The sequence below is a fragment of the Taudactylus pleione genome, unplaced genomic scaffold (genome assembly GCF_031769625.1).
Source record: "Taudactylus pleione unplaced genomic scaffold, aTauple2 ptg000016l, whole genome shotgun sequence".
NCBI lineage: Eukaryota > Metazoa > Chordata > Amphibia > Anura > Myobatrachidae > Taudactylus > Taudactylus pleione.
Genome location: NW_028284418.1, coordinates 54,425,137 through 54,453,012, shown reverse-complemented (window position 1 = coordinate 54,453,012; position 27,876 = coordinate 54,425,137). Strand labels below are relative to the sequence as shown.

The window sequence follows — 27,876 nt, the reverse complement described above, 5'->3', positions numbered from 1 at the left end:
CGGAGACTGGTTTGTGAAAAATAGACCAGATGGAATCCCGAATTATAACTCAAAAACCATCCCTACAAACAAGACATATATGGACATTTTCTTTATTTCAGAGAAATAATGAGAATTTGGTTTTCTAACTTGAATTTGTTCTTTTCTCAAAATATTATTTGAAGTATCAATGTTTTTGCCCTTATTCGTGCATCACACACATATATAAAAGCTGAGTAACACATAATTTCATGCATACAAAATGTTATAGTCAGATAGCAGCAAATTAACGATAGAAGAGGAGTACGGCTGCCTCGGTTATCTCCTTGGTGGAACTCCATCCTACATGTTTTCCGAGCCCATCCCAGTCAAATGATGCAAAGTCTCCACACTGCCTGGGGTCTCCCTCTGCGATGTAGCCACCTCCACCAATGCAATGCTACAAATAAATGGAAAGTAAATATACAGACAAGTTGTGTAAATCAGCCCTTAAATATAACTAGATATATTCACATATTCATAATCATATATTCACACCTGTATTCTCTCCCGGAGAGTCCAGCAGACTCCCAATTTTCAGGGAGTTCTTCCAGACATTGGGAGAGCAGACTAGGCTCCTGCAGATGTGTCCTCATACACCAATGTCTATACGAAATATGGCGCGAGACACCCGGTGCCACTGAGCCACTCTGGGAAGTGAAGCTTAATGTCTTTATCTTTCAATTGTGCATCTTATTCGCATTACAGATGCAGAGAAACACCACTTACAGGGGACTTGAGATGCTGGACTGCAACGGCAGAGGATTTAGCTTTAATCATGTACAAAGTAATGGTTAGCGTTACTGCCTCACAGCACTGAGGTCGTGGGTTTGATTCCCACTACGGCCCTAACTGTGTGGAGTTTGTATATTCTCCCTGTGCTTGCATGGGTTTCCTCCAAGTGCTCCAGGTTTCCTCCCACACTCCAAAAATATACTGGTAGGTTAATTGGCTCCCCACAAAAATTTACCCTAGTGTGTATGTGTGTAAGCATGTGGTAGGGAATATAGATTACTATATTGGAAGGGAAAGGGGAATGGGAAATAAGACCCTGCACAGGTTAATAATTAGGTATAAAGTAATATATTAACTAATTGTAACACGTTATTATTCTGAATTTAATCATATAAACAACAATGTGTTGGTGGTGCTCCCTGGAATGTGTAAATATATGTATCTATTATAGTATTTTGCAAGGGCAAAGAAGAAAAAATAATTTTTTGGGCACTCTTAAATGTACTAGTGTAAAGGTTATGATAATTAAGACTTAACTTTTATTACCTACTTAATAAAATAAATGGTTATAAATTAGGGATGAGCGGGTTCGGATTTCTGAAATCCGAGCCCCTCCGATACGAGTCGTATCGGAGTCAGGCTCGACTTTTCCCGCCTGACTCGGAACTCAAATCAAGGCAAAACGTCATCATCCCGCCTTCCGGATCTCGCTGGTTTTGGATTCTATGAAAGGTCCCCGCGTCGGCGTAATTTCTCACTCCAGCTGTGGACAGTGAAGAGGGAGGGTGGGAGCTAGGGCTGTCTGGGCTGTGTTGTGCTGCTGTTGTCCATAGGGGCTGTGACCACTCAGTCCATAGGGGCTGACTGGGCTGTGTTGTTCTGCTGTTGTCTATAGGGGCTGGCTGGGCTATGTTGTGCTGATGTCATAGGGGCTGGCTGGGCTGTGTTATGCTGCTGTCATAGGGGCTGGCTGGGCTGTGTTGTGCAGTCAGTTGTCCATAGGGGCTGTGACCACTCAGTCCACAGTGGCTGACTGGGCTGTGTTGTTCTGCTGTTGTCTATAGGGGCTGGCTGGGCTGTGTTGTGCAGTCAGTTGCAGTCATAGGGGCTGTGTCCACTCCAAAATCTATAGGGGCTGGCTGGACTGTGTTGTGCAGTGTCCCATAAAGGCTGTAGTCCTAGAGGGGTGCTGTAGTGTTGTCCAGGGGGTGATCTGTGCATCAGGGGTGCTCCCCCAAAGTGCACTCCAAAAAAAATTTCTTTTTTCTGTATTTGTAACACCAACCGTGCGCCTGTGTCATAAATAAAGGGCCGGCTGGCTTGACCGTTAAAGGGTGCTGTAACTCCCAAAGTGCACTCCAAAAATAAATAAATAATTATTTTCTGTGTTTGTGAATTGTGTGCACTGTGGCCGCACGTGCATCAACAAAGTAGCGCCAACCGTGTGCCTGTGTAAAGGGCCGGCTGGCTCGTCTGTTAAAGGGTGCTGTGACCCCCAAAGTGCACTCCAAAAAAAATAAAAAAATATGTTTTTGTGTTTGTGAATTGTGTGCACAGTAGCCGCACGTGCATCAACAAAGTAGCGTCAAGCGTGCGCCTGTGTCATAAGTAAAGGGCCGGCTGGCTTGACCCTTAAAGGGTGCTGTAACCCCCAAAGTGCACTCCAAACCAAATAAAAAATTATTTTCTGTTTGTGAATTGTGTGCACTGTGGCTGCACGTGCATCAACAAAGGAGCAGTGCCAAGCGTGCGCCTGTGTCCCATAAGTCTGTTAAAGGGTGGTATAACCCCCAAAGTACACTCCACAAAAAAAGAAAACAATTATTTTTTTCTGTGTTTGTGTGTGAAATGTATGCGCAGTAGCCGCACGTGCATCAACACAGCAGCAGCGCCTGTGTCATAAGTCAAGGGCCAGTTTGGACATCTGGTCCGGATTGAAGGATGTGCCAACAATGTCAGTTTCTGACATGTCTACTGCATATGATACTGTCACCACTGACAGAATGGTGGAGGAATTATTTTCTGTGTTTGTGAATTGTGGGCCTGATTCAGAGCCGGATGCTCTGACCAGAGCGCTCGCTCTGAATCAGGGCCCTCCTACCTAACAATGGAGCGGCCTCCTGGCCGCTCGCATAGCTGTGGGTGACCACCCACAGCTTATGCGAGTGGCCAAAAAGATGGTCACGATGGTCAAGACCATCGCGACCATTGGGCTTGCGACAAGACCCTGCGAGCCAAAAGCACTTCCACTGACATCACTTGTGATGTCAGGGGGCCGGCCCTACCAAAGGGGGAGAGCTGTCACTCACCATCGACAGCACGCCCCCTTTGGTGTGAGACCCATAGCGACAGCTTGGCTGTCGCTATGCGGTCTCGCGCATGCGCACAACGGAGCTCCCTCCATTGTGCGCATGCGCATTAGGGCACCATCGACCCGCTTGCGAGCGCTCAGCGCTCGTGAGCGGGTCTGAATCAGCCCTGTGTGCATGTGCATCAACAAAGGAGCAGCGCCAAGCATGTGTGCCTGTGTCATAAGTAAAGGACCAGATGGCTTGTCCATTAAAGGGTGCTGTAACCCCCAAAGTACGCTCCACAAAAAATAAAAAATTCTTATTTTTGTTTCTGTCTTTGTGAAATGTATGCACAGTAGCCGCACCTGCATCCTCAAAGCAGCAGCGACAAGCGTGCCTCTGTCTGTTAAAGGATGTCAGACAGTCAGTACCTGTACTGGCAGGAAAAAGAGGCAATTTGGAGACCCATGTACAAACTGGCTCTATTTTGCCTGAGTTGCCCCCCCTCCAGTGTGTACTCCGAAAGAGTGTTTAGTGCAGCCGGGAACCTTGTCAGTGAAAGGCGTAGGAGGTTGCTTCCACAAAATGTGGAGAAGATGATGTTCATAAAAATGAATTATCAACTCTTCCAGGAAGACCAGCCTCCAGAACGTACAGAGGGACCTGTGGTGGTGGATTCCAGCGGGGACGAATCAATACTCTGTGAGGATGAGGATGTACACAACACTGAAGAGGGTGAGGAATCGGTGAATGAGGAGGATGAGGATGACATCTTGCCTCCGTAGAGCCAGTTTGTGCAGGGACAGATTAATTGCCAGCTTGTTTTGTGGGGGCCCAAACGAACCAATCCTTTCAGCCACAGTCATGTGGCAGACCCTGGCGCTGAAATGATTGGTTTGCTAAAGTGTGCATGTCCTGTTTATACAACAAAAGGGTGGGTGGGAGGGCCCAAGGACAATTCCATCTTGCACCTCTTTTTTTTCTTTGCATTATGTACTGTTTGGGGCCTAATTTTTCAAACTGCCATCCTGTCTGCCACTGCAGTGTCACTCCTAGATGGGCCACCTGTTTGTGCTGCCCACTCATGTCGCTTAGCATAGTCATCCAGCTACCTCGGTGCAACCTTTTGGACTAAAAACAATATTGTGAGGTGTGAGGTGTTCAGAATAGACTGGAAATGAGTGGAAATGAAGGTTATTGAGGTTAATAATAGCATATGAGCAGAAAAACCCACAAATTCTTTTATTTTAGCTGTTTTTATGCTTTTTTTAAAAAAAATACAGATCCAAAACACAAAATCCAGAACCCAAAACACGGAAGGGTGGTTTTGGCAAAACCAATCCAGATCCAAACACGAAGAGAGATCCAGATCCAAAACCAAAACACGAAAAGTGGCCGGTGCACACCCCTATTATAAATATCTTAAGGTGAAAATGAATAGTTTACTATTTGTACTAGATAACACAAATATTCTATCTATCTGTGTATCTAGGGATTCCCCTCCAATCACAAATATTCAATTAATATGTTGCAGTACAAAATGGATCTGGTAAACAAGAACAGCCCTCTGATTTAATTTTTTTTTTTCATATGGGGATATGTTTGTTCAGTTTTGTTTAAAACACAGCTAATGTGAGACTTCTATACTTATAACTAAGGGGGTCGTTCAGACCCACTCGCAAGCGGCAGTATGCTCGCAAGTGGGTCGATGTTCCCCACTGCGCATGCGCACGACGGAGGGAGCTCCGTCGTGCGCATGCGCGAGACCCGGACTGCGACAGCCAAGCTGTCGCTCCGGGTCTCGCACCAAAGGGGGCATGCTGTTGATGTTGATTGACAGCACGCCCCCTTTGGTGGGCGTGCCGGGGGCGTGCCTGCAAGACGGTAGGCGTTCCCATGGGAACGCCTACCGTCTGAAGCCGACCCCACTGACATCACAGTGGGAGTGATTTTGGCTCTGATAGAGCCAAAATCACTCCATGGCTTGTGGCAGGGAGACCCTACCGCAGGGTCTCCGTCGCAAGTCCGATGGTCGCGATGGTCAAGACCATCGCGACCATCTTTTTGGATGCTCGTATATGCTGTGGGTGGTGACCCACAGCTATACGAGCGTCCAGGAGGACGCTCCATTTTAATGGAGGAGGGCCCTGATTCAGAGCGAGCGCTCTGGTCAGAGCGTCCGGCTCTGAATCAGGCCCTAAGCTTGATATCTCTCACATGTTACATTATTGTTATCTTGCTTCTTTCTGGTGTTTTTTTTGACTGGTCTGGGCGAATTTAACCCCTGCAATGCCAATAGGCACCAGGGATTATCTAACTCCCACTACAAAGACCTTTAACATAATTCCATTATACATTTTCTATAGACATTAGTTTCCTCACTCTCTCATCATCTGTTCACTATGTAGGAATTGAATAACAAATGAAAGTAGAAGTGAGAAACACTTAAAATGTCTTACTAACTTTTTCCTGCATAATACCTTACACATGTGACCTGTCATTAATATTGGAGATCATGCGCCGTTGATACTAATTTCTAGATCTAGTGTCAATATAAACCGCTCTGCGTTCAATCAATCTATCGCCTATATCAACCATTAGACTGTTGTGTAAACAATTAGTTAGCTTGTGCTAAAACTAGGGTATTAAACCCAGTTTAAATACTACTAATGATATTTCTACATTTTATCATCATGTATGTTCAATGCTGTTAATTGTTATATGTTGAAACCGAGGACTTAGATGCTATATTCCTCACTTACCACATTACATAATTCAGAACATAAATCAGAGGATAATGGACAACCTAATTTAATTAATTATGTTCCTTGGGGATTTGTGTAACATTGAAGACAATAACTGTTAATATTTATTGTCTACACAATATTGAGGATACATGTAATTTGTTGATGACGAGTCGTTACCTCAAAGTTTATGTGCAATATAGTATGCTGGCTAATTAAATTATTAGATCCTTTCTTAAACACTAAAATTGATGTTACCATATAAGGTTGACATCATCTGATATTTGTTCATTGCTGCTAAACATCTTTTTGTCCGTTTACTGTTACTATCAACTACTAATTAAGGGCCTGATTCAGACCCACTCGCGAGCGGCTGTCCACTCGTAAGTGGGTCGATGTTCTGGACTGAGCATGCGCACGACGGAGGGAGCTCCGTCGTGCGCATGCGCCAGACGCGACGAGCGAAGGAAAGTCCTTCGCTCGTTGTGTCTGATCAAAGGGGGCGTGCTGTCGATGTTGATTGACGGCACGCCCCTTTGGTGGGCGTGCCGGGGGCGTGCCTCCCTGATGGGGGCGTTCCCACGGGAACGCCTCCCGTCAGAAGCCGGCCCACTGACATCACTAGTGATGTCAGTGGGAGTGATTTTGGCTCTGATAGAGCCAAAATCACTCCGGAGCTTGCGGTTGAAAACCTCAACCGCAGGCTCCGGCTCGCAATTTCGATGGTCGCGATGGTCTCGACCATCGCGGCCATCACAAAGCACGCTCGTATAGCCTGTGGGTGGTGACCCACAGCTATACGAGCGTCCAGGAGGACGCTCCATGAAAATGGAGCCCGGCCCTCATTCAGAGCGTGCGCTCTGCTCAGAGCGTACGGCTCTGAATGAGGGCCTAAGTCTTTTAGGGCTATGTGCAATATAATTTGAAATAATAAAATCTCACAGGGAACTGTGCAATATTATTTAAAAACTATTATTCACATTTGGGGTCTATGCAATATTGAAGATATTTTGCCTTTATACAGACCACTACTTTATGGATTTTGTGTAATGTAACAACAATCGCAGTATTTTAATGATCAATAATTGATGTAATCTTTTTAGTACAATTTGTATTTCTTTCATAGTGTGACGGTATACAATAGATAACATATAATACACTACTGATTACTTACCGTGATATAGATGTGTAATCACAGTCATTGGATTGAAATCCAATAAAATGCAATTATTGATATGTTTAGCTATATTCATATGTACTTAATCTTGGATTTCCATGACTATGTGGGATATATGCAATATGATTGAATAGAGCTTTCATTATTTGTTTCTTAAACATATTTGTGATCATAATTACTGGATTGGAATCCCAATAGTTATACTTGTTGATACATTTTTTCAATATTCATGTGCACGAACCCTATACTTTTAGAAGCTGTTATATTATGGGACATACCCAATAATCGATATGAACAAACGCATGCTTCTCCCAGTTATGATGTGGTAACAGTATTACAGATTCATTTCAGTTGAGTAGTACACGTTGAATTTTGTACTGCAACATATTAATTGAATATCCGTGATTGGAGGGGAATCCCTAGATACACAGATTTTTGTGTTATCTAGTACACATAGTAAACTATTCATTTTCGCCTTAAGACATGTATAACCATTTATTTTATTAAGTAGGTATTAAAAGCTAAATCTTAATTATCATAACTTTTACACTGGTACATTTAAGAGTGCCCCAAAAAGGAATTTTTCTTCTTTGCCCTTGCAAAATACTATAAGGGAATATAGATTGTAAGCTCCACTGGGGCAGGGTCAGATGTGAATGGTAAGATATTATCTGCTGCGGAATATGTGTGCGCTATACAAATAACTGGTAATAAATAAATAATATACATATTTAGACTCGTTTGCACACAGATGACTGTACACAAGTCGCACATCAAAATGATCAGTGCATTCTAGCAAAGTTGTTTTGTCTCTTCCAGGTGTTTTACATATGTGAATAAGACGCACATTTTGAGTGAGAAAGATGCTCTGCATGGCCGAGTCGCACAGGGCCTGACGCGTTGAGATGGTTTGGCGTGACTGAAGCCACAGTCTATGAGGGCACATCTGGAGATCTCACCCACTTCGCCAGTGTAGTGGGCAATGGGTTGGGTATGAAATGCTGACAATCGGGATCTCGGTGGACAGAATCCCGAAGCCGGGATCCCGACAGGGTTAACATACAACACACTTGTTGGTCGGTATGCTAACCCTCCCCCTCTTCCTACCCTAACCCTTCCTCTTTGGTGCCTAACCCTAGCCCCCCCCTAGTGCCTGAACCTAACCTCTCCTCTCCCGTACCCTAAACCTAACCCTCCCCCCTTAGTGTCTAACCCTAACCCTCCTCTCAACCCCACTACATACATTCGGCATCCCAGCGGTCAGGATGCCAGCGCCGGGATTTTAACCAGCTTTGGGATTCTGGTGCCGGTAATGTAAGTATCAGCATCCCGACAACCAGGTTGCCAAACTCATCCTGTAGGCAATATGGTGGCTCAATGTCACAATCAAGGTGACAAGTTACCTACCCCTCCCCCCCCTTGCACCTCCCACCAGGAGTATAAATTTAAATAGTTTCCAAGTAACAGTATATACCTACTGTACCTGTCTAGGTTTATACCTATACTACTAACTGGAGTACTGATACTTACATGTTCTACATTGCAGCCCATCACCTTCACACCTGGGCACAGAGCCAGAGCTGCTCTTTCTGTGTTTATAGCTCGGAATTGGACATAGCCAGCAGTGAACTCTTCTACATAGAGAGAAAGATGTATTAGTATGCAGGTCACCTTAATACGGCTATCATTCCCAGCTTACTGTACAATTATATATTATCATACTTGTTCCAAATGGTGAGTAGTACGATGTTGTCTTCTCAGCGCTTCCAAAGTCATACACAACAGGAACAGCTGGTCCATTGTCTGTCAGACAGGCTCCGACATTGTACACCACAGGATATTTCTGAGGGAGAATCAACAATCACGTGTTCATGAGGTACAAACACCATGTAGTATATACAGCTTCTTTGTCGAGTAACTACAAACTGCTACTAGGTCCTGTTACTAGTAAAAATGAATAAAAGGTGCTGAACTTGGATAGCTTCAGTCATATCTACCAGGAGTGTTGCCAGAAACCATTACATTGTTCAAAACGTATGCAGCTTGTATCATTATGTTGTATCCTATATTAATACTTGCTGCTGTTTTCATGATATCACATATCAGGATGGAAGAACCCAGACATAACAATTATTAGAGCACTTACTTTGTACAACTGGAAAAGATTACCACCCTCTTGAGAAAAGAAGCCGTTGTCTGTGCGGTATCTCAGGAGAGATAAATTCCTCCACTGGGACAAGGGTGTCTTGTTGGGAACATGCCATATGCCCAAATCTTTGGTAATAATATCATAATACCCAGGATTCTAGATGCAAATAGGAAATAACAGATGATTGTATAAACTAATTTACTCAGAGATTTTAGGTTTTCAGCTGTTATGTAGCACACTGTACAAATACAGTATGGGCTGCAATAATTTGAAAATAGAAAATTAATTCTTAGAATGATCTTCAGGAAATGTATTGATGGCAACTAACAAAGATCTAATAAAAGGTTTTCTTGGCTTTGTTAATAGGAGTCTGCATATATTTGCCTAAAATAAGTTATTACATTAGATTGTCTTTAGTTACATAACTAGCCTTCATAAAATGTCAAAGTTTATTCTTGAAATTGAACCCTTTAACAACAACTTGCAATGAGTGAAGTGGCATTACAATTTTCAAAAATTTCACAATTTCATCAGTCCTAATAGCAAATATGTATGGGTGTCAATGCAGCTGATGTACGCCTACCTAGCACCATAACAGAGCGACAGTGCACCCTGTGCTGGTCCCACCACCCGTGCCCGCCCCCTAAACCCGTGATGTAATGATGTCACAGCTAGGAGGTGGGGCCACTGTTTCAGAGAAATAGAGCACTGCCCAGAACAACCTTATACACTCCGGGCAGCTCAGCTGTAGCGCTATAAGTTGCGGGCTACCATTCCAGGCCCTCTGCAAGCTACATGCAGGTGCCGTGGGGCTGCGATGGTGCCGCCTCCCGGGCCCTGTGCAATAGCACAAACTGACAACCCATAACCCATAGTGACAGCCCTACACCTGACATAAACATGGCACATCTGCTGCTAGTGAATTAACCTCTGCACTTTGCAGAAATCACTTACTTACACATTGCATATTTTTGGAATTTGACATCTATACATAGATCTGGGGTGACAATGGTGAAAGTTCACACTGCTTTGTGGTATAATAGGAGGAAAGTCCCGGCAGAACAAAAATGACAAGGGGAATTATGCACAGAATGCTTAAAACTAATTTCTGCCAGAGAAACCTGAAAAATGTCACAACCAAAGAATGTTGTTCTCTATGTCCTACCTTATTAGAGTCTGCTACTGGAATATGCTTTATCTCAGGTTATTGTCATTGTTAAATACTTAATTTGATTTGCTTGTGATTCTCCTGGAAGTGTTTTATACCTTTGTTCATTGTGTGTTTGTCAGGCTGATTAGTAATGCAGGTGTAATGTATGTTTTGTATACCTTGTAATCATCACTGGTAGCTCCATCAGGTAGCCCAAATGTGGCATAGTTTGCCCAGTTTCCATCACCTTCTGGATTGTTAGGGTCATTCCCATGCTGGGAGGACCAGCGATCTCCCACTGTGCATTTGCCATTCTTGTTGTTCATGTTGTTCTCATGGACACTGGCCACTAAAGTCCAACCACCGCCATTGGTTGTCATGTCACAGTAGGTCTGATAGGCTATTCCATCTTCAGTGTTCAGCATGTATATTCCATCTAAACAGGAGTGCAACTGGGTCATATATACTCACATGAATGTCACAGTGCATATGCATGTGTACTGTAAATGTATATTTGAAAAACAAATTGGACATTCACTCTTAAGACCACAGCCTCTGGTGCAGGTATCATGCTGGTAATAAATAAAAATAATCAGACTGCTCTCTGGAAATGTATTCCACATAATAGCAGCACAGTACCCATGTTTTGCATTAAAGTTTTGGAAAAGAAAAAACAGAAAAGTTTGATACATTGCTGTTGAATACATTGCCGGAGATCTAGATATAGGTATGTGCCATGCCACAACACAGCTGACTAACATTTGCATACATTGAAAATACATGTGCTTACTTTCTTGAAGCTTTTATGTGTTACCCCACTAGGTTATGAACGTGTATAACTATATAGTATAATTATTGTGACACTGGTTTAAATGTTTTATATATACATCAACAGAGGGAGAGCCATCTATTTGCCTCTGCCCAGGATCGAGTGACAGACAAGGGAGGAGAGTTATGGTGCCTGGAGGAGCTGTCCCCTCGCAGTGAGTGCTGAATAAACACAAAGTGTGAGAGCAGAGGTATATTTCAGGTTTGTGACTTTCAGACTGCACTTAACACTAAGTGTTATATTTACTAAAGTAAAAGATTTTAGAAGTGGAGATGTTGCCCATAGCAACCAATCAGATTCTAGTTGTTATCTTCTATAAGGTGCTAGATAAATGTTAAGTAGAATCTGATTGGTTGCTAAGGGCAACACTTCTACTTCTAAAAACCCACACTTTAGTATATATATACCTCTAAGTAATAACATTATGATTCCAGATTAGTCACCATATACATATATTTTATATATATATATATATATATATATTATATATATATATATATATATATATATATACTAAATATCTGAGATTAGTTTAGCTAGATATATGTTTGCATGTATTATATATGTGAATGTTTATTGTTTGAATTAATATCTTGTGGAAAACTGTTTATCTGACTTCTATTACCCAAAGCTACATGAGGAATAGTGTACTTGAATAAAGAAAGTTAATTAAAAACTGTGAGCCTGATCTCAATTTGGGAATAGAGGGCCTAATTCAGCACTGCATGCAAGTACACTGCTGAATGCAGATTCCCGATGACCGGGAATCTGCGCAGGCACATGACCCATTCTGTGCATGTGCAAAACGGGTCTGCGATCCCACACGCAGACTGCCAGCAGACTGTCAGTGATTAACAATCTGCTACCGTTTGTGGGCGTGGAGGTGGCAGTGATGGCCTCCGTTTCCCAAAACTGAGGCATGTCGCCATCATTGGGGGGTAAGGAAGAGGCCAGGATCTCTGTCGGCTGATGGAGATTTCCTGGCCTCTTACTCTAATCTGCGGCGGATGGCTGCAGGACTCCATGGGTCACGCAGCCGGCCGATGGTCCGCAGAGTATTCGATGCTGCGTTGGACAATGTAGCTCGGATACGTAATGCAGCAGGAGGCGTGATGCATTACCATAATTGCAAGGATCGCAATTGCAAAGCTGTCTGTGTGCATACATCATATATCTATAGCCTGCATGCATAAATCATATATATATAGCCTGCGTGCATACATCATATATCTATAGCCTGCGTGCATACATCATATATCTAAAGCCTGCGTGCAGCTTTACAATTGTGGTCCTTGCTGAATCAGGCCCAGAGTAATATAGAGCAAGTAATTATGCATCTTGGTAAAAACCATGTTGCACTGAGATTTAGATTTGGGAGGGGTGTGTCCAAACTGAAATGTAAATTGCAGTGTAAAAATAAAGCAGTCCAGCATTAGTGGGCTACATGCAAAAGCAGCCAGTATTTACTACACGTGCAAAAAAAAACAAGAGATATGGTAAGAACATACCTTTGTTATCTCTGTTTCTACGAAGTCCATAGGGTCCACAGGGTTGAGCTTGGGGTATAGCTGGATCTGGATCCACGGGCACCATGCAGTTAAAGCTTTCACTGCTCCCAGGATGCACTTGGGTCCATCCTACTCTATACCCCGCCCCCGAGCCACAGGCACCTCAGTTGGTAAGCAGCCAAGGCCGGAGGAGGAGACTAAACAGAGAGAAGGAAGACTGGAACACACAAGAAACCATACTCACAGAAATGGGAGACGGAAAACCGATGACCAGCAACACAGCCCATATAAAGCCAGGTGCATCAGGGCGGGCGCCCTGTGGACCCTATGGACTTCGTAGAAACAGAGATAACAAAGGTAAGTTCTTACCATATCTCTTGTTTTCTACTTCAGGGTCCATAGGGGGTCCACAGGGTTGACCTTGGGGATGTCCCAAAGCAGTTCAACTAAGGGCGGGAATGCTCCTGTGCAGAAAGGAGAATCCTGCGCCCGAAGGATGCATCCTGAGAAGCAAAGGTGTCAAACGCATAAAACCTCAAAAATGTCTCAATGGAAGACCAAGTGGCTGCCTTACACAGCTGAACAGCGGAGGCACCACATCTAGCAGTCCAAGAAGGACCCACAGACCGAGTGGAATGAGCCTTAACAGTGGCTGGAACAGGTAAACGTTCCTGTATATAAGCCTCACGAATAACAGAACAAAGCCAACGGGCTAAAGTTTGTTTGTTGGCAGGCCAACCCCTTCCTGTGAAAACCAAAGAGGACAAACAACAAATCGGACTTCCTAACAGAAGCAGTCCGATTTACATAAATCCTGAGAGCACGGGCTACGTCCAACAAAGCTTCACCAGCTGAAAGATCAGGTGACCGGAAAGCTGGAACCACAGCTCCTGATTGATGTGGAACTTAGAGACCACTTTAGGCAAAAAACTCAGAACGAGTGCGATGCACCGCTCTGTCCTGGTGAAAAATCAAGAAGGGGGGACTACAGGAGAGCGCCTCCAACTCTGACACCCTCCTGGCTGAAGCAATCACAATGAGAAAAACAGTCTTAAGTGTTAACCACTTGAGGTCAACCGACACAAGGAGCTCAAAAGGAGGGCCCTTTAGGACCCGAAGAACCACCGCCAAATCCCACGGAGCCACTGGAGGCACAAAGGGAGGCTGGATTCTAAGAACCCCCTGGAAAAAGGTGTGTACATCAGGCAGTGTAGCGATTCTATGTTGAAACCACACTGACAAAGCCGACACATGAACCTTCAGGGAAGCCAGACGTAAGCCCAAGTCCAGACCTGACTGAAGAAATGCCAGAACCCTGGACTCACACCACTGAAAATAAGTGTGCCACACTCTGTGGTAAATCCTTGTGAAGCGGGCTTACACGCCCTCGGCATGGTACTGATGACAGAGCTTGAATAGCCCGGGACCTTAAGATGGCTGTATCAAGAGCCACGCTGTCAAAGACAGCCGACCCAGATCCAGGTAAAGACAGGGCCCCTGAGACAGCAGGTACCGACGCTGAGGCAGAAGGTACGGAACGTCTATGGACAAGCTCCTGAGATCGGAGTACCAAGGACGTCTGGGCCAAGCTGGAGCCATCAGCAGAATTGTGCCTCCATCCTGTTTGATTTTTCGTAGTACCCGAGGCAGCAGGGAGATTGGAGGAAACAGGTACGCTAGGTGAAATGTCCATTTCATGGACAGCACGTCCACCAGACTTGCGCCTGCATCTCTTGTCCTTGAGCCTTACACGGGCAGCTTGTAATTGTGATGGGAGGCCATCAGGTCCAACTCCGGCAGTCCCCATTTGTCCACGAGAAGTTGAAATACCTCCGGGTGAAGCGACCATTCCCCGAGATGCACATCATGATGGCTGAGGAAGTCAGCCTCCCAATTGAGGACTGCCGAGATTGCAGGAAGGTGGCACTCCACCCAAGCCAGGATGCTAGACACCTCCGACATCGCTGCTCGACTGCGAGTTCCTCCTTGGTGATTGATGTACGCCACCGTGGTGGCGTTGTCGGATTGCACCTGAACCGCTCTTCCGTGAAGAGCAGTGCTTGATGACAGCAGAGCCCTGTACACTGCCCGCAGCTCCAGGACGTTTATGGGAAGAACTGCTTCTTCCGCAAACCAACGACCCTGAAGAGACAACGAGCCAGTCACTGCCCCCCAACCCCGGAGACTGGCATCTGTTGTGAGCAGAACCCAGTCCGGGATCCAAAAGGGGCGACCCTCGATGAGATGAGCTGTATGAAGCCACCAAGCTAGAGACAGGCGCACTTCCGGAGACAACACCAGTCTCTGAGATCGGATCCGGTGAGGTAACCCATTCCATTCCGATAGAATCTGCCCCAGCAGGGGTCTGGAATGGAACTGAGCAAATTCCACCATGTCGAATGCCGACAACATGGACCCTAGAACTCTCATTGCCTAGTGGACTGACACCCTGCAACTGCTCAGGCAACTGTGTATCCTCAGCTGTAGGGAGGGGACCTTTTCCGGAGTCAAGAAGATCCTTTGCTGACGAGAATCCAGAAGGGCTCCCAAATGGGCCATCCATTGTAATGGGATCAGAGAGGACTTCTTCCAATTTATTAACCACCTGTGTGCTTGAAGACAAGCAATGGTCAGGTGGAGATGTCGAAGCAGTACCTCCGGGGAGCTCGCCAGCAGAAGAAGATCATCCAGATATGGCAACAGCCGTATACCCTGATCCCAAAGGTGGGCGGCCATAACTGCCATCACCTTGGTGAACACCCTCGGAGCTGTGGAAAGGCCAAAGGGCAATGCCTGAAACTGGTAATGATATTGCAGAATAGCAAACCTCAGATACCGCTGGTGTGCAGGTGCTATGGGCACGTGGAGGTAGGCATCCTGGCTATCCAGGGAGACCATGTAATCCCCGGGTTCCATCACCAGAATGATGGAATGTAACGTTTCCATCCTGAATTTTGGGAAATCTGAGGTATTTGTTCAGAGACTTCAAATTGAGGATAGGGCAATGAGAACCATTGGGCTTCTGCACCTGAAACAGAATAGAGTAGTACCCCATCCCACGTTGAGACTGTGGAATGGGAACAATGACCCCTGCTTGCAGCAAGGACTCTATAGCTACCTGAATCTGTGAGGCTTTGGTCTCATCCAGAGAAGGACTCATGCAAAAAAACTGGTGGGGCAGCCTGAGCCGAAAAGACAGGGCATACCCCTGGGGGACTACTTCTCAAACCCAGGCATCCGTGGAGGTATTGTGCCAGCACTGGGCGAATTGAAGAAGTCGGCCTCCCACTCTGAGGTACCCCAGTGGGAGGCCCGTCCCATCAGGCAGTAGGTTTATCCTCCTGCTTGGAAGAAGGGCATCTAGCACTCCATGCTTGCTAATTGGACTTCGAGGCAGCCATGGTCACTGAATTTCTCAGGAAGGACTGACCCTTGGCCTTACCCTGAACCCGGAAGGACCGAAAAGCAGAGCTCCTCATCTTAGCCGGCGTTGAAGCCAAAGGGAGGAAGGCCAACTTGGATTTAGCCAGGGTATTTACTATTTTGTCCAAGTCTGGACCAAATAGCAACTCTCCATTAAACGCCAAAGCCTCCAGGCCCTTTTTAGAGTCTGCATCAGCCCTCCCGGACCTCAGCCACAAGGACCGACGAGCAGACACAGCTGCAGCCGAAACCCTAGAGGTCAGCAGACTGGCATCCAATGATGCTTACCCAATATAGGAAGCCGAATCCCTCATCTGTCCTATTAACGCTCTCTGGATATCCGGAGCATCCTCAGGAAAGGTATACTCCAAAGCGTTAGCCCAGCTCTCAATGGCTTTAGCCACCCAGGAGATGCCCATGGACGGGCGAGCCACCGCCCCTGAGAGAGAGTAAATGGACTTCAAACAAGTCTCCACCTTCCTATCTGTGGGATCCTACAAGGAGGAGAGAGATGGCAATGGCAGCGTAGCGCTTTTAATCAAGCGGGTGACATGTGAATCCACCACCGGTGGGGTTTCCCATTTCCTGCAATGAGTTTCAGAAAAAGGATATTTAGAAGCCAACCTTTTCTGTGGTTGGAATCTCTTACTGGGCAACTGCCAGGCCACCGCCATATGATCCGTCAATTGGTCAGACAGGGGAAAAACATTCGAAGTTACCATAGCTTTTTTAAAATTAGGATACTTCGACCTAGGAGCCAGCGCATCATCCTCTATATGGAGGATAGTCCGCACCGCTCTAACCAATGTCGGCACATTAATGGGGGTCTTAGGACCTCATTCAGAGGCGGTCGCACAGAGCGTGCAGTCTGAATGAGGGGAGGACCTCTTGAATTTTCAAGACGTCCTCCTTTGCGGTGGTAAGGCTGTGGGTTAACACCCAGAGCCTTATGACCGCCTAAGGTGATGGTCGCGATGGTCAAGACCATTGCAACCATCGGGGCTTACGACGAGACCCTAAGGTAGGGTCTCCCTTGTCGTAAGCCCCGGAGAGCTTTCGGCTCTGTCTGAGCCGGAAGCTCTCCACTGGGGCCGCCCCCAAACGGTAGGCGTTCCCATGGGGATGCCCCCGTTTGGGCTGCCACCCCCCCGGTCCGCCTTCCAAACGGGGCGAGCTGTCAATCAACATCGACAGCTTGCCCCCTTTGGAAAGAGACCGGCTATGACCGGTGCTGTCGGTCGTAGCGGGTCTCACGCATGTGCACGACGGTGCCGGCGCCGTCGTGCGCATGCTCTGTGGGGGGCCATCGACCCGGTCCGAGCGCATCGGCGCTAACGACCGGGTCTGAATGACCCCCTTAGTCTCTACCTCCTGGCCCATGGCATCAGAGTCAGAGTCCTCATGAATCTCTCCGTCATCTGAAGACACATCCGAGTCCAACAATTGCGCCGTCAGTGAACCCATGACATGACGCTTGGACGCCTTTGGTGGCACATCACTTTGCAACATCGACTGAAACGCCGAAGATGAGGCCGCCAGACTCTGTACAGAGCTGGAGAGAACATCCACCCAGGGTGGAGGAGCCTGAGGAAAACTCTGAAAAGGCACCACAGACTGCTGCGTCACAGGGGGAGACTGAACATACACAGGCAGCCCCGTATAGGTACCCACAGTCTGGGATTCGGGGGGAGACTGCAATAATTGTGGAATACCTGGGGAATGGGGGATGGTGGGCTGGAGCAACGCCCTAGAAGGGACCGTTGTTGGGACCAATAAACGGTCCGTAATAGACGCCAGCACCTGGGAAAACATCGCCCACGGAGGATCCTGCGCAATAGGGGGTTTAGAGGGCCAGGAACCAGCTGGCACCGCCCACACAGACCATCCAGAGATTAATCCTCCCTATCAACTCCCGCAAAACAGTGTCTGCAGGAAACCAACACAGGAGCCACAGAGTGCTCAGTCTCCTCATCTGACATGATACAGTAAATATTCAATGAAAACATATCACTAGAGGAATTATGGTGTTAACACCCGCGCACTCACCAGTATGCAACACAAACAGCCCACAATATGGTACTGTGTAGCACACAACTGTATGTGAGTGACCTCACAAATACGTGTTTTATATAAGCGAGGTCCACAGAAAACGCCCTTCCCCCACACACCTGCCGGGCCGTAGGAGAAGGAAAGGGATAGGTATAAGCTGACAGTAAGTAGAAATAAATCACAGACAGGCAGCACTAGCAAAAGTCACATACCATGCAGAGAAGATATACTCACTGCACCCTTCGCTACAATCAACCGCCCAGATTCAGTGTCTGGGAAGGCTATAGCGCTGTGTACACTGTCCTTTAGCAGGGGAGAGGTACACAGGGGGACCGGACCACCAGAACCGCCTGGGAGATCTGCGATGCTTTGCCAAAAGAAAATGGCCGCCAGAGACCTCAGAAATGGAGTGGCCCAGAGATAACAGCAGCTCAGCGACGCCAGACCCGAGTAGAAAAGTGCGCTGAGCTGAGGGGAGGAGCCGCTAGACAGGAAAGCTGCCTCCCCTGGCTAGCAATTAACCCCAGGGTTGCTGGTTCCGCAGCCAGTCTGTCACCCTGGTGGTCTAGCGGTCACGTGGGGTATGCCTCTTAGAGGGGGAGCCCGCCGCCGCTGCTAGTGCCTCCGGTCTGTCCCCAGAGACCGGAGACATCCGACTGCATTTTAGAACCCGCGACTTACCTGATCCCCGTCGCTTCCAGCAGCAGTCAAAGGGAGTCCCCAGAGCCCGGCTAGTATAGACTCTGGGGTCCTGCCATAATCCCCTGATCTGTACTGGCGTCACGGCACCAGCGGGGAGTAGGAGCGGCAGCGTGGATGTCCTAAAGGACAGTCTGATGCTGCCGCTCTGAAAAGTGTAAATCAAGAAAAATAAAAATCTCTTCTTCTTTAAAACTAAGCTTAGGGGCTGCTCCTGCAGCCCCACTGTGACAGGGTGACCCCACTCCGGCCGGGCACCAACTAAAACTGAGGTGCCTGTGGCTCGGGGGCAGGGTATAGAGGAGGAAGGACCCAAGTGCATCCTGGGAGCAGTGAAAGCTTTAACTGCGTGGTGCGCGTGGATCCAGATCCAGCTTTACCCCAAGGTCAACCCTGTGGACCCCCTATGGACCCTGAAGTAGACAAATGTATGTATTTGCACCCCTTGCAGTGCAGCATGGTTTGCCCAGGTACTGTACACAGTTACAGATGTGTCCTTATACTGTACATCTTTGCTGCATTCGCGTTATAAAGTCCCCCTTGGCGCGCCTGGTCCTGATAGCATCGGGCATCTTTTTTGCATATGTGGCACAATGCAATGTGACTAGGAAGCACCAGTGGACTGTGCTGATTCACTTGATATAAGACACTTGTATATCTGTGTACTATTGAGTCTCTGAATCTGTTTACGAAGTGCAGCCACAGATATTTTCATTCCTAGCTCCGTAGTGCTTCATATACAGACTCAGGTGCACAGAGTTATACAAGTGTCACATTTCAAATTAATCAGCACAGTCGACTCACATCAGATTGCGACTTAGACACATTTTTATCAAAAAGACGTCCAACGCTAGCAGAGTAGCACGCTAGCATTCACGCTGGGCAAGTCGCGCTGTGTGGCGTATTGAGGCTAGATGTATAAGGACACATTGTACTTGCTCTATCTTACTCTATTCCCAATTCTGAATCAGGTCCTGTATTTTTAATGTGTCAAGGTCGGGTTATCTTCACCTCTCTGCCAAGAAAGGAAGAAAAAGCACCTCTGTTGCATTGTATCCGATTCTCCATACCTAACAGAACCACCGGACACCATGGTGAGTGTTACATTCTGGTGGGGGAGTGTTACATTTATACATGTCACCAGGGCCGTAGGGAGGGTGGTGCCCGGCTCCGGAGGTCTGCATGAAGAGACCTCCTGCAGTGATGCATGGCGTTTGCAGAGCAATGTCGATGAAGATACCCGCTCTCCACCCGGAATCGGTATGGAATCCCGGCTGCCGCATGGCCGGCAGTTCGGTTCCCAGCAGTGGCAGGCCAACAGATCAGCAGAGCCCGGCAGCGGAAGCCCGACAGCGCTAGAAATCCCGATTGTTCCTAAGGTAAGTATAAACTAACCTAACCTAACCCCCTAACCCTAACCCTCCTTAGGGGTGCCTAACCCTAACCTCCTCCCCAAGTGCCTAACCCTAACCCCCCCTTCCCCGCTGCCTAAATGTATGTACCCCGGGGAGGTGCCTAACCCTAACCTCCCCCCCGGGTGTCCTAAACCTAACCCCCCCCCCGCGGCTGTCCGCTCGTGGCGCCCGGCATCACATCGATCGGGATGCCGGGCGCCGGTCTCCCGGCATCGGGTAAATGCCAGAAGTCTAGATATAGACGCCGGTCATTTATACCATGCCGGGATAAAGCAGCCGGGAATCCGGCTGTCAGTATTAAGGCAGCCAGTTTCCTGACTGCATACCCTCCACCCACCCCCTGGCGGAAAAAGGTATGTGCTCAGGGGGAGGAGGGGGCGAGGGGGAGCGAGAGGGGCGGCAGTGCAGCACAGGGCGTACTGCCGTCTGATATGGTGCTGCATGTAATCATTGCTGTTACAGATTTATCTCACCCTCTGCGTGCTTATTTGAGCTCTTGATTTCCTTGCAGCTTCTGTACCGATAGTTCGAACCTCCGCATATAGAGCACCCGCAATTTGACTGGTCGCCATCTTCACCGTCCTCATTCCAGCATGCCAGCAGATTCAGAAGGTTTTGCTTCTTTTGCGAAATAGACTCTAAGAATGACAATCTGTGTTACCTAGTGAATGTTCAATGCTTTCTAATTTGTGACCTGTTTTACAAAGCACAGAATAGAGAATAAACAGTTTTCAACATAGAGGAGTAAATCCTGTGAACGACTCTGCTGGATCCTCCTCTTTCAAGTTTGAAAATATATTAAATAGTAATAATAAGACATTTATGATGCTGTATGGCTAGAGTAAAATGCACTGAGTATTAAAGCAAGGAATGATAGCTCCATATCGTACAATACTACAAACTATACAAATACTTGCTATAAAGTCTACCCCAATCATAGCAGTTCTACACTATGTAAGATTATGAATCCAGAATAAGAATTTTAAAAAATCAGGATCGATGGGGACAGAGGATAAATTTCTTGTCAGTAATAGGTAGTCACTGTTAGAGTCTGTGTTTGTTGTGGACCTGGGGTGGTAACAGGAGTAAACACCTGAACAAGTTTAAACTGAGAAGTAGGTTGTTTAATGAGAATGTTGGTAGACATGAACAATAAGATAACTAAAGTCCAGTAATAATAAACTAATAACTGTAGCAGGAGGAAACTGTTGTGAGTGGGAATAAACAAATGTCCAGCACGGTGACAGAGATGAATAAGGTGAATCCAGATAGACTGTAAAGGTGAAATGGGTATCTGGGTATGCAGAGTAATGGCTGAAAGGGATATCCGGAAATGCAGTGGTGATGGCTGAAGGGAGAATCCGGAAATACTGTGATGATGGCTGAAGGGAAGATCCTGTAATGCTGTGATGATGGCTGAGAGGAGAATCAGGTAATGCTGTGATGATAGCTGTACAGGAATGGGTTAACTGCGGAGACAGGTTCAGGCAGGAGTGGGTCTTGGTGGAAGGTGCAGGGCAATCTCCAGCAGAGTGCAAGGCAAGGCGGAGCGGTGCAAGCTGCAGGGAGCCGAAGGCAGACAAGGAGCTAGGGCAAGCATCGGAGCACAGGTCTCAGGTTCAGGAGCACAGGAACTTTCTCTCTCACAGTTGACACTGTGAAACACATTGCACTGGCAACTACACGCATCTGAGGAACTTTTCTTTGCATCCTATCTGCCTTATCATTGTACCGCAGTGAGGTTTTAACAAGAGCAGCCCATACTTGAGACCAAAGCGAAGCAAAGTTCTGTACAGTGGCATCCACAGCTGGCACATCGAAGGTGGGCAAACTACAGAATTCAGGGACCCTAGGATGAAGCCCATATACAATGTAGAAAGGAGTTTGGTTAGTAGAAGAATGATTTGATGCATTGTGCGCAAATTCGGCCCAGGGAAGGGACTCAGACCAGTTGTCCTGTGATGAAGACATAAAGATTCTCATAGAGGTCTCGAGATCCTGATTCACCCTCTCGGTGGACCCATTACATTGAGGGTGATAGGCCGTGGAGAGTTGAGTTTCACTTGTAGAATAGAACAGAGGGCTCTCCATAATTTTGCCATGAATTGGACCCCCCCCGGTCTGAGATGATTTCTGAAGGAAGTCCATAAAGACGAAATATATGGTGTACAAATAGATGAGCCAGATCAGGTGCCAAGGCAACTTTTTTAATGGAATGTAGTGGATCATTTTAGAGAAACGATCTACTACCACCCAGATGGGGGTAAATCCATTAGAACTTGGCAGGTCCATCACAAAATCCATGGACAGATGTTTCCACGGACGAGATGGCAAAAGAAGGAGTACCAATTCACCAGCTTGAGACTGTCGAGGAGATTTATGCTGAGCACACAGGGTACAGGACGAGATAAACTCAGTTACCTCGGTCTTCATCGATGGCCACCAATAGGATCTTTTCAGGAACTACAAGGTCTTGCGAATGCCCAAGTGACCGGCAAAGCGAGATGAGTGAGCCCATGTCAGCAACTGTTTTTTCAACTCCGTGCAACAAATGTCTTCCCAACAGGTGGTTGTAATTGTATTGTGGCAAAAACCTTTGACTCCAGCACGTGAGTACTCCGCAGTGTTTCTGGTCCACTCTCAGTGGACAGTGACCGTGACAAGGCATCGGCCTTCAGGTTGAGAGCCCCAGAATGATACGTCAGGGTAAAACGAAAGCTGGCAAAAAATATTGCCTTTCGGGCCAGACACGGACTTACACATTGGATATTTTTCAGGAAAAGAAGATTTCTGTGGTCTGTGAAAATGGTGAAAGGGAATTTAAAGCCCTCTAGGAGGTACCGCCATTCCTCTAAAGCCAACTTGACCGCTAATAGTTCCTGCTCGCCTATGGCATAGTTTCTTTCAGCAGGGGAGAATTTCTTTGAAAAAAAAAACACATGGGTGAATCCAGTTATCCTCGAAGCGCTGAGACAGGACAACTCCCACTGCTTCAGATGAAGCATCCACTTCCAATAAAAATGGCCTATTGACATCCGGTTGTCACTGGGGAGCTGTGATAAAGGCTTGTTTCAGACGTTGAAAGGCTGTCTCCACCTCAGGGGACCATAGAGAATAATTGGCACCTTTAAAAGTTAAGGCTGTGATGGGAGCCACCAAGGAGGAGAATCCCTTATTAAAACATTGATAATAATTGGAGAAAGCGAGAAGTCTCTGGATGGCTTTCAAAGACGTGGGATGGGACCAATCCAAGATTGCTTGGACTTTCTTGGGGTCCATTTCCAACCCTGATCCAGAAATTATATATCCAAGAAATGGAATACTTGGTACACCCAACATGCAGTTCTCCAACTTACAATACAGTTGGTTCTTTCTCAGCCGAGACAAGACTTCTTTGACATGATTGCGGTGCTTCTCAGGTGAGGATGAAAAAATCAAAATGTCATCTAAATAGACAAAAATTGAGACATATAAGAGATCCCTAAAGATCTCATTCACAAAACCTTGAAAAATAGCAGGTGCGTTACACACCCCGAAATGCATGACCAAATATTCAAAATGACCGGCCCTTGTGTTGACTGCTGTTTTCCACTTATCACCTGCTCAGATACAGATGAGATTGTATGCACCTTGGAGATCTAACTTGGAGAATATAGTGGATCCCTTGACCCTGTCAAATAATTCGGTGATTAATGATCGGGTATATGTTCTTCACCGTGATATCATTCAGGCCTCAATAATCTATACACGGTTTCACGCCTCCATCTTTTTTAGAAACAAAGAATAATCCAGCTCCAGCAGGTGAAGTAGATGGTCGGATAAATCCCTTTTTTAAATTCTCCTGGATGTGTTCCGACATGGCGTCGGCTTCTGGCAAGTACAACGGATAGGTCCGACCATGGGGAGGCATCTTCCCAGGTAAAAAAATCGATGGGACAATCCCCTTCCCTATGGGGAGGTAAGATGTTAGCTTGTTTCTCTGAGAAAACATATGTGAAAGATTGATATTCTTTAGGTATAGATGGAACCTCTAACTCCTGAATCTCTCTCACAAGTCAGATCTTCGGGAAGCAAGACCCTTGGCATTTCTCACTCCATGACTGAACCTGCATATTACTTCAATCAATTCGTGGTTGTGCTTACGCAGCCAAGGGTGTCCGAGTATAATCTCATAGGATGCCTTGGGTATGATTAAGAAGCTGAGATGTTCAACATGAAGGACTCCGATGCAAACTAGAACAGGTTGAGTTCTTTTAGACATAGTCCCATTTGAAATAGGTCTACCATCAATAGAGGTCAAGGAGATAGCATGATCCAAGGTGACGCAAGGAATTTGTAATCTGTCTGCCAAATGAGAGGACATGAAATTTTCTGCTGCCATGGAATCCAGGTGGGTAGATACGAATACAGGACTAGACTTAATGTCCAGAGCTATGGACAAGACAGAATCATTCTGCTTTGGGGACAGAAGTAATAATCCTAACTGAGTGTCCCTGGGACTAGTTAGGAATGGGCGTTTCCAAGTTTGCGGGTACAGGAAGCCACCAGGTGACCCGTGTCTCCTAAGTATAGACAAAGGTTCTTTTCAATGCATCTCTGTTGTTCTGCTTTAGAAAGACTGGTATGATTAACCTGCATGGGTTCTTCATCTGTAAAGGAGGGAGGAGAACGGGTAGGAGCAGGTAGAGGATGAGGCCTAAAATGATCAGCTCTGTGCTTCTCAGCTTGGCGCTCTCTAAAGCGTATATTCACTGTGTTGCACAGAGAAATTAGATCATTAAGGCTAGAGGGTAAATCACGAGTGGCTGGATCATCCTTTATACGAGCCAATAGTCCATGCCAGAAGGCCGATGTTAGGGTTTCTTCGTTCCAACTGAGCTCTGATACCAACGTTTAGAACTGAATGACGTACTGACTGACAGGATGGATACCTTGTTTCAGATTCATAATACTGGAAGAAACGGAAGTGGTTCTTCCAGGCTCATCAAAAATCCTCCTGAATGATGTTAAAAATTCTGGGTAATTATCCAGTAGTGGATCTGATCACTTCCAGAGTGGACAATCCCAATCTAAGGCTGAGCCGAACAATAAAGATACAATATACAGGTAGGCCACTTTGGTTTTAGGAGTAGGGAAATGAGAGGGTTGTAAAGTAAAATGTACATCACACTGGTTGAGAAATCCACAACACAGTTTAGGATTGCCATCAAACTTGCCAGGTGTAGGTAAATACAAACGAGGAGGAACTCCAGAAGCAGATACCACAGAAGTGAAGGCAGGAGTAACTGCAGGCATACTAGGAGTAGTTAGTGCAGCTTGTAAGGTATCCTGACGGAGTGCCATTTCTTGCACATACTGTGCTAGTTGCTGTTGCATGGTTCCCAATCCTTCCTGGCGAGAAGTCATGCCGTGAATTAAATCTATTCTGGACTCCTGTCCAGTGGCCGAATTCATTTGGCCAGTGCAAACTGTTAGAGTCTGTGTTTGTTGTGGATCCGGGGTGGTAACAGGAGTAAACACCTGAACAGGTTTAAACTGAAAAGTAGGTTGTTTAATGTTAATGGTGGTAGACATGAACAATAAGATAACTAAAGTCCAGTAATAACAAACTAATAACTGTAGCAGGAGGAAACTGTAGTGAGTGGGAATAAACAAATGTCCAGCACGGTGACAGAGATGAATAAGGTGAATCCAGATAGACTGTAAAGGTGAAATGGATATCCTGGTATGCAGAGTAATGGCTGAAAAGGATATCCGGAAATGCTGTGATGATGGCTGAAGGGAGAATCCGGAAATGCTGATGATGATGGCTGAAGGGAAAATCCTGTAGTGCTGTGATGATGGCTGAGAGGAGACTCAGGTAATGCTGTGATGATAGCTGTACAGGAATGGGTTAACTGCGGAGACAGGTTCAGGCAGGAGTGGGTCTTGGTGGAAGGTGCAGGGCGATCTCCAGCATAGTGCAAGGCAGAGCAGTGCAAGCTGCAGGGAGCCGAAGGCAGACAAGGAGCTAGGGCAAGCACCAGAGCACAGGTCTAAGGTTCAAGAGTGCAGGAACTCTCTCTCAAAGCTGACACTGTGAAACACATTGCACTGGCATCTACAGGTGCTCCAACCACCCTTAAGTACCCAGCAACAGAACGTGATAGACCAGAGAGAGCAGGTGACCCACAGACGATTGGTCTGCTATGTCACATGGCCAAAGAAAACATGGTGGCAGCCAGACAGCCATGATGCAGAGACGCCACTAATCTAACCCCTGTCTTGATGGCCCAACACTGGCAGACCTCTGCATACCCGCAATGCCAATCTCCACACGCCAGCTCCCCCACCAGAAGGACTGCGTCACAGCGCCCTCACCGGTCAGGACCGCAAACCTCCACGCCGCGAAACCTGGGTCGTGACAGTAACATGCAATTTTAATGTAGTAGTTGGGGTAAGCATGAAGATACATCTCTCTCTCCAGCTTGACATATCTTTTGTTTGGTGTCCTATATAAAAGCTGATCTTACTTGAGGAGTATATTACTTAAAAAGCTGCGTCCATCTAAGACAATCCATTTCTAATAATGCACAGTATTAATTATGTTGAAATTCTGAATGGACCCATATTACATTCAGTATCGGGAATGGGCATATGTGGCAGACTTTGGGACTAGCAAGCCATCTTAATTAGTATTTCAGTATATGGAACTAAGGGCCTGATTCAGACCCGGATGCCAAGCTGCGGACGCATGCTATGGGCAATTGTCGCTGTCTGCGCGTCAAAATACGCCTGCGTGAACCAGTCACTGCGTCTGAGAATTGTGCACTCATAGTACACAGACAGGACACTACTTTGAGTGACAGAATATGCTGTTTGTGGGTGGTAACAGGGGAAGGTGCTTGTGAATGGGGGAGTGGATGTGCGAACGCAGGCGTGTCTGCGCATCAAAACAGAGTTTAATGGGTGTACATAATTAGCGTCATTGTACACGTCACTTGGTTGTATTTTAGCCAGCACTGATCGCAGTGCTTGCGGTGGGGTAGGGTCTACCTCAAGCCCTGCATGCAGCTTCAATGGCACTCAATGTTACCGATTAATCACACACTTCCTGGAGATGATGTCTGCTAAGAAAGAAAGGTGGGCGTCTTTATACTCCAGCGTGCGCTCACTGCCGTTGCTCTCTAAGACATAGGCGTCCTTAAGCCAGACAGTGCGATCGCGGCATTTGCATACCCGGTACCTTTTGAATGCGAGCGCAGCTTAGCGTCCGGGTCTGAATCAGCTCCTAAGTCTTTGATGTTGTTTTTTTATACAGATGCATTTTAAACTGACCATATAGCATAACAAATGCCCTAGTGTTTTTCATGTTTTTCCAAAGGTGAATGCAGAGGATCGTTATCTTCATTGTAATATATGGTCGCACTCTTATTGCTCCTCAGTTCTGATTGCCTACATATGCCCTATTCACCTGTATGAAGAGAACACTGATATAAAAAGTTACTAGTAGAAAGTAACCAGTATTTCAGTACTTTCCTTGCTTTATAATATGATACCTCCTACAGCAATTCAAATGGCATATTATGATATAGAGAAGTACAGAAGTACTCACCACATTTAGTACAATATACTCCAGCAAGTGCCAAAGAGAGCACCACAAGACTGTGCACCAACATGTTCCACTAAGCAGACAAGAAAAACAAAAAT

At 46.4% G+C, this 27,876-nt stretch overlaps 1 protein-coding gene across 4 annotated transcripts; it reads right to left on the bottom strand.

Annotated features, from left to right (window-relative positions):
- Positions 1-265: 265 nt before the first annotated feature.
- LOC148542060 (intelectin-1-like) lies at positions 266-27,845 on the bottom strand. Of its 4 annotated transcripts, XM_088474032.1 has the most exons (9): positions 27,794-27,845; positions 26,919-26,923; positions 24,994-25,002; positions 20,661-20,823; positions 10,444-10,700; positions 9,112-9,270; positions 8,688-8,808; positions 8,496-8,599; positions 266-418 (listed from the first exon to the last, which is right to left on the bottom strand). In XM_088474032.1, the coding sequence occupies exons 1-9, from the start codon at positions 27,843-27,845 to the stop codon at positions 266-268; spliced, it is 1,023 nt and encodes a 340-aa protein (XP_088330158.1). The 4 variants fall into 4 exon arrangements, with proteins under 4 accessions (XP_088330158.1, XP_088330157.1, XP_088330156.1 ...); XM_088474031.1 differs by lacking the exons at positions 24,994-25,002; positions 26,919-26,923 and adding an exon at positions 27,019-27,022 and having other exon boundaries at positions 27,778-27,845; XM_088474030.1 differs by lacking the exons at positions 24,994-25,002; positions 26,919-26,923 and adding an exon at positions 22,428-22,433 and having other exon boundaries at positions 20,661-20,825; positions 27,782-27,845.
- Between the last annotated feature and the right edge of the window lie 31 nt (positions 27,846-27,876).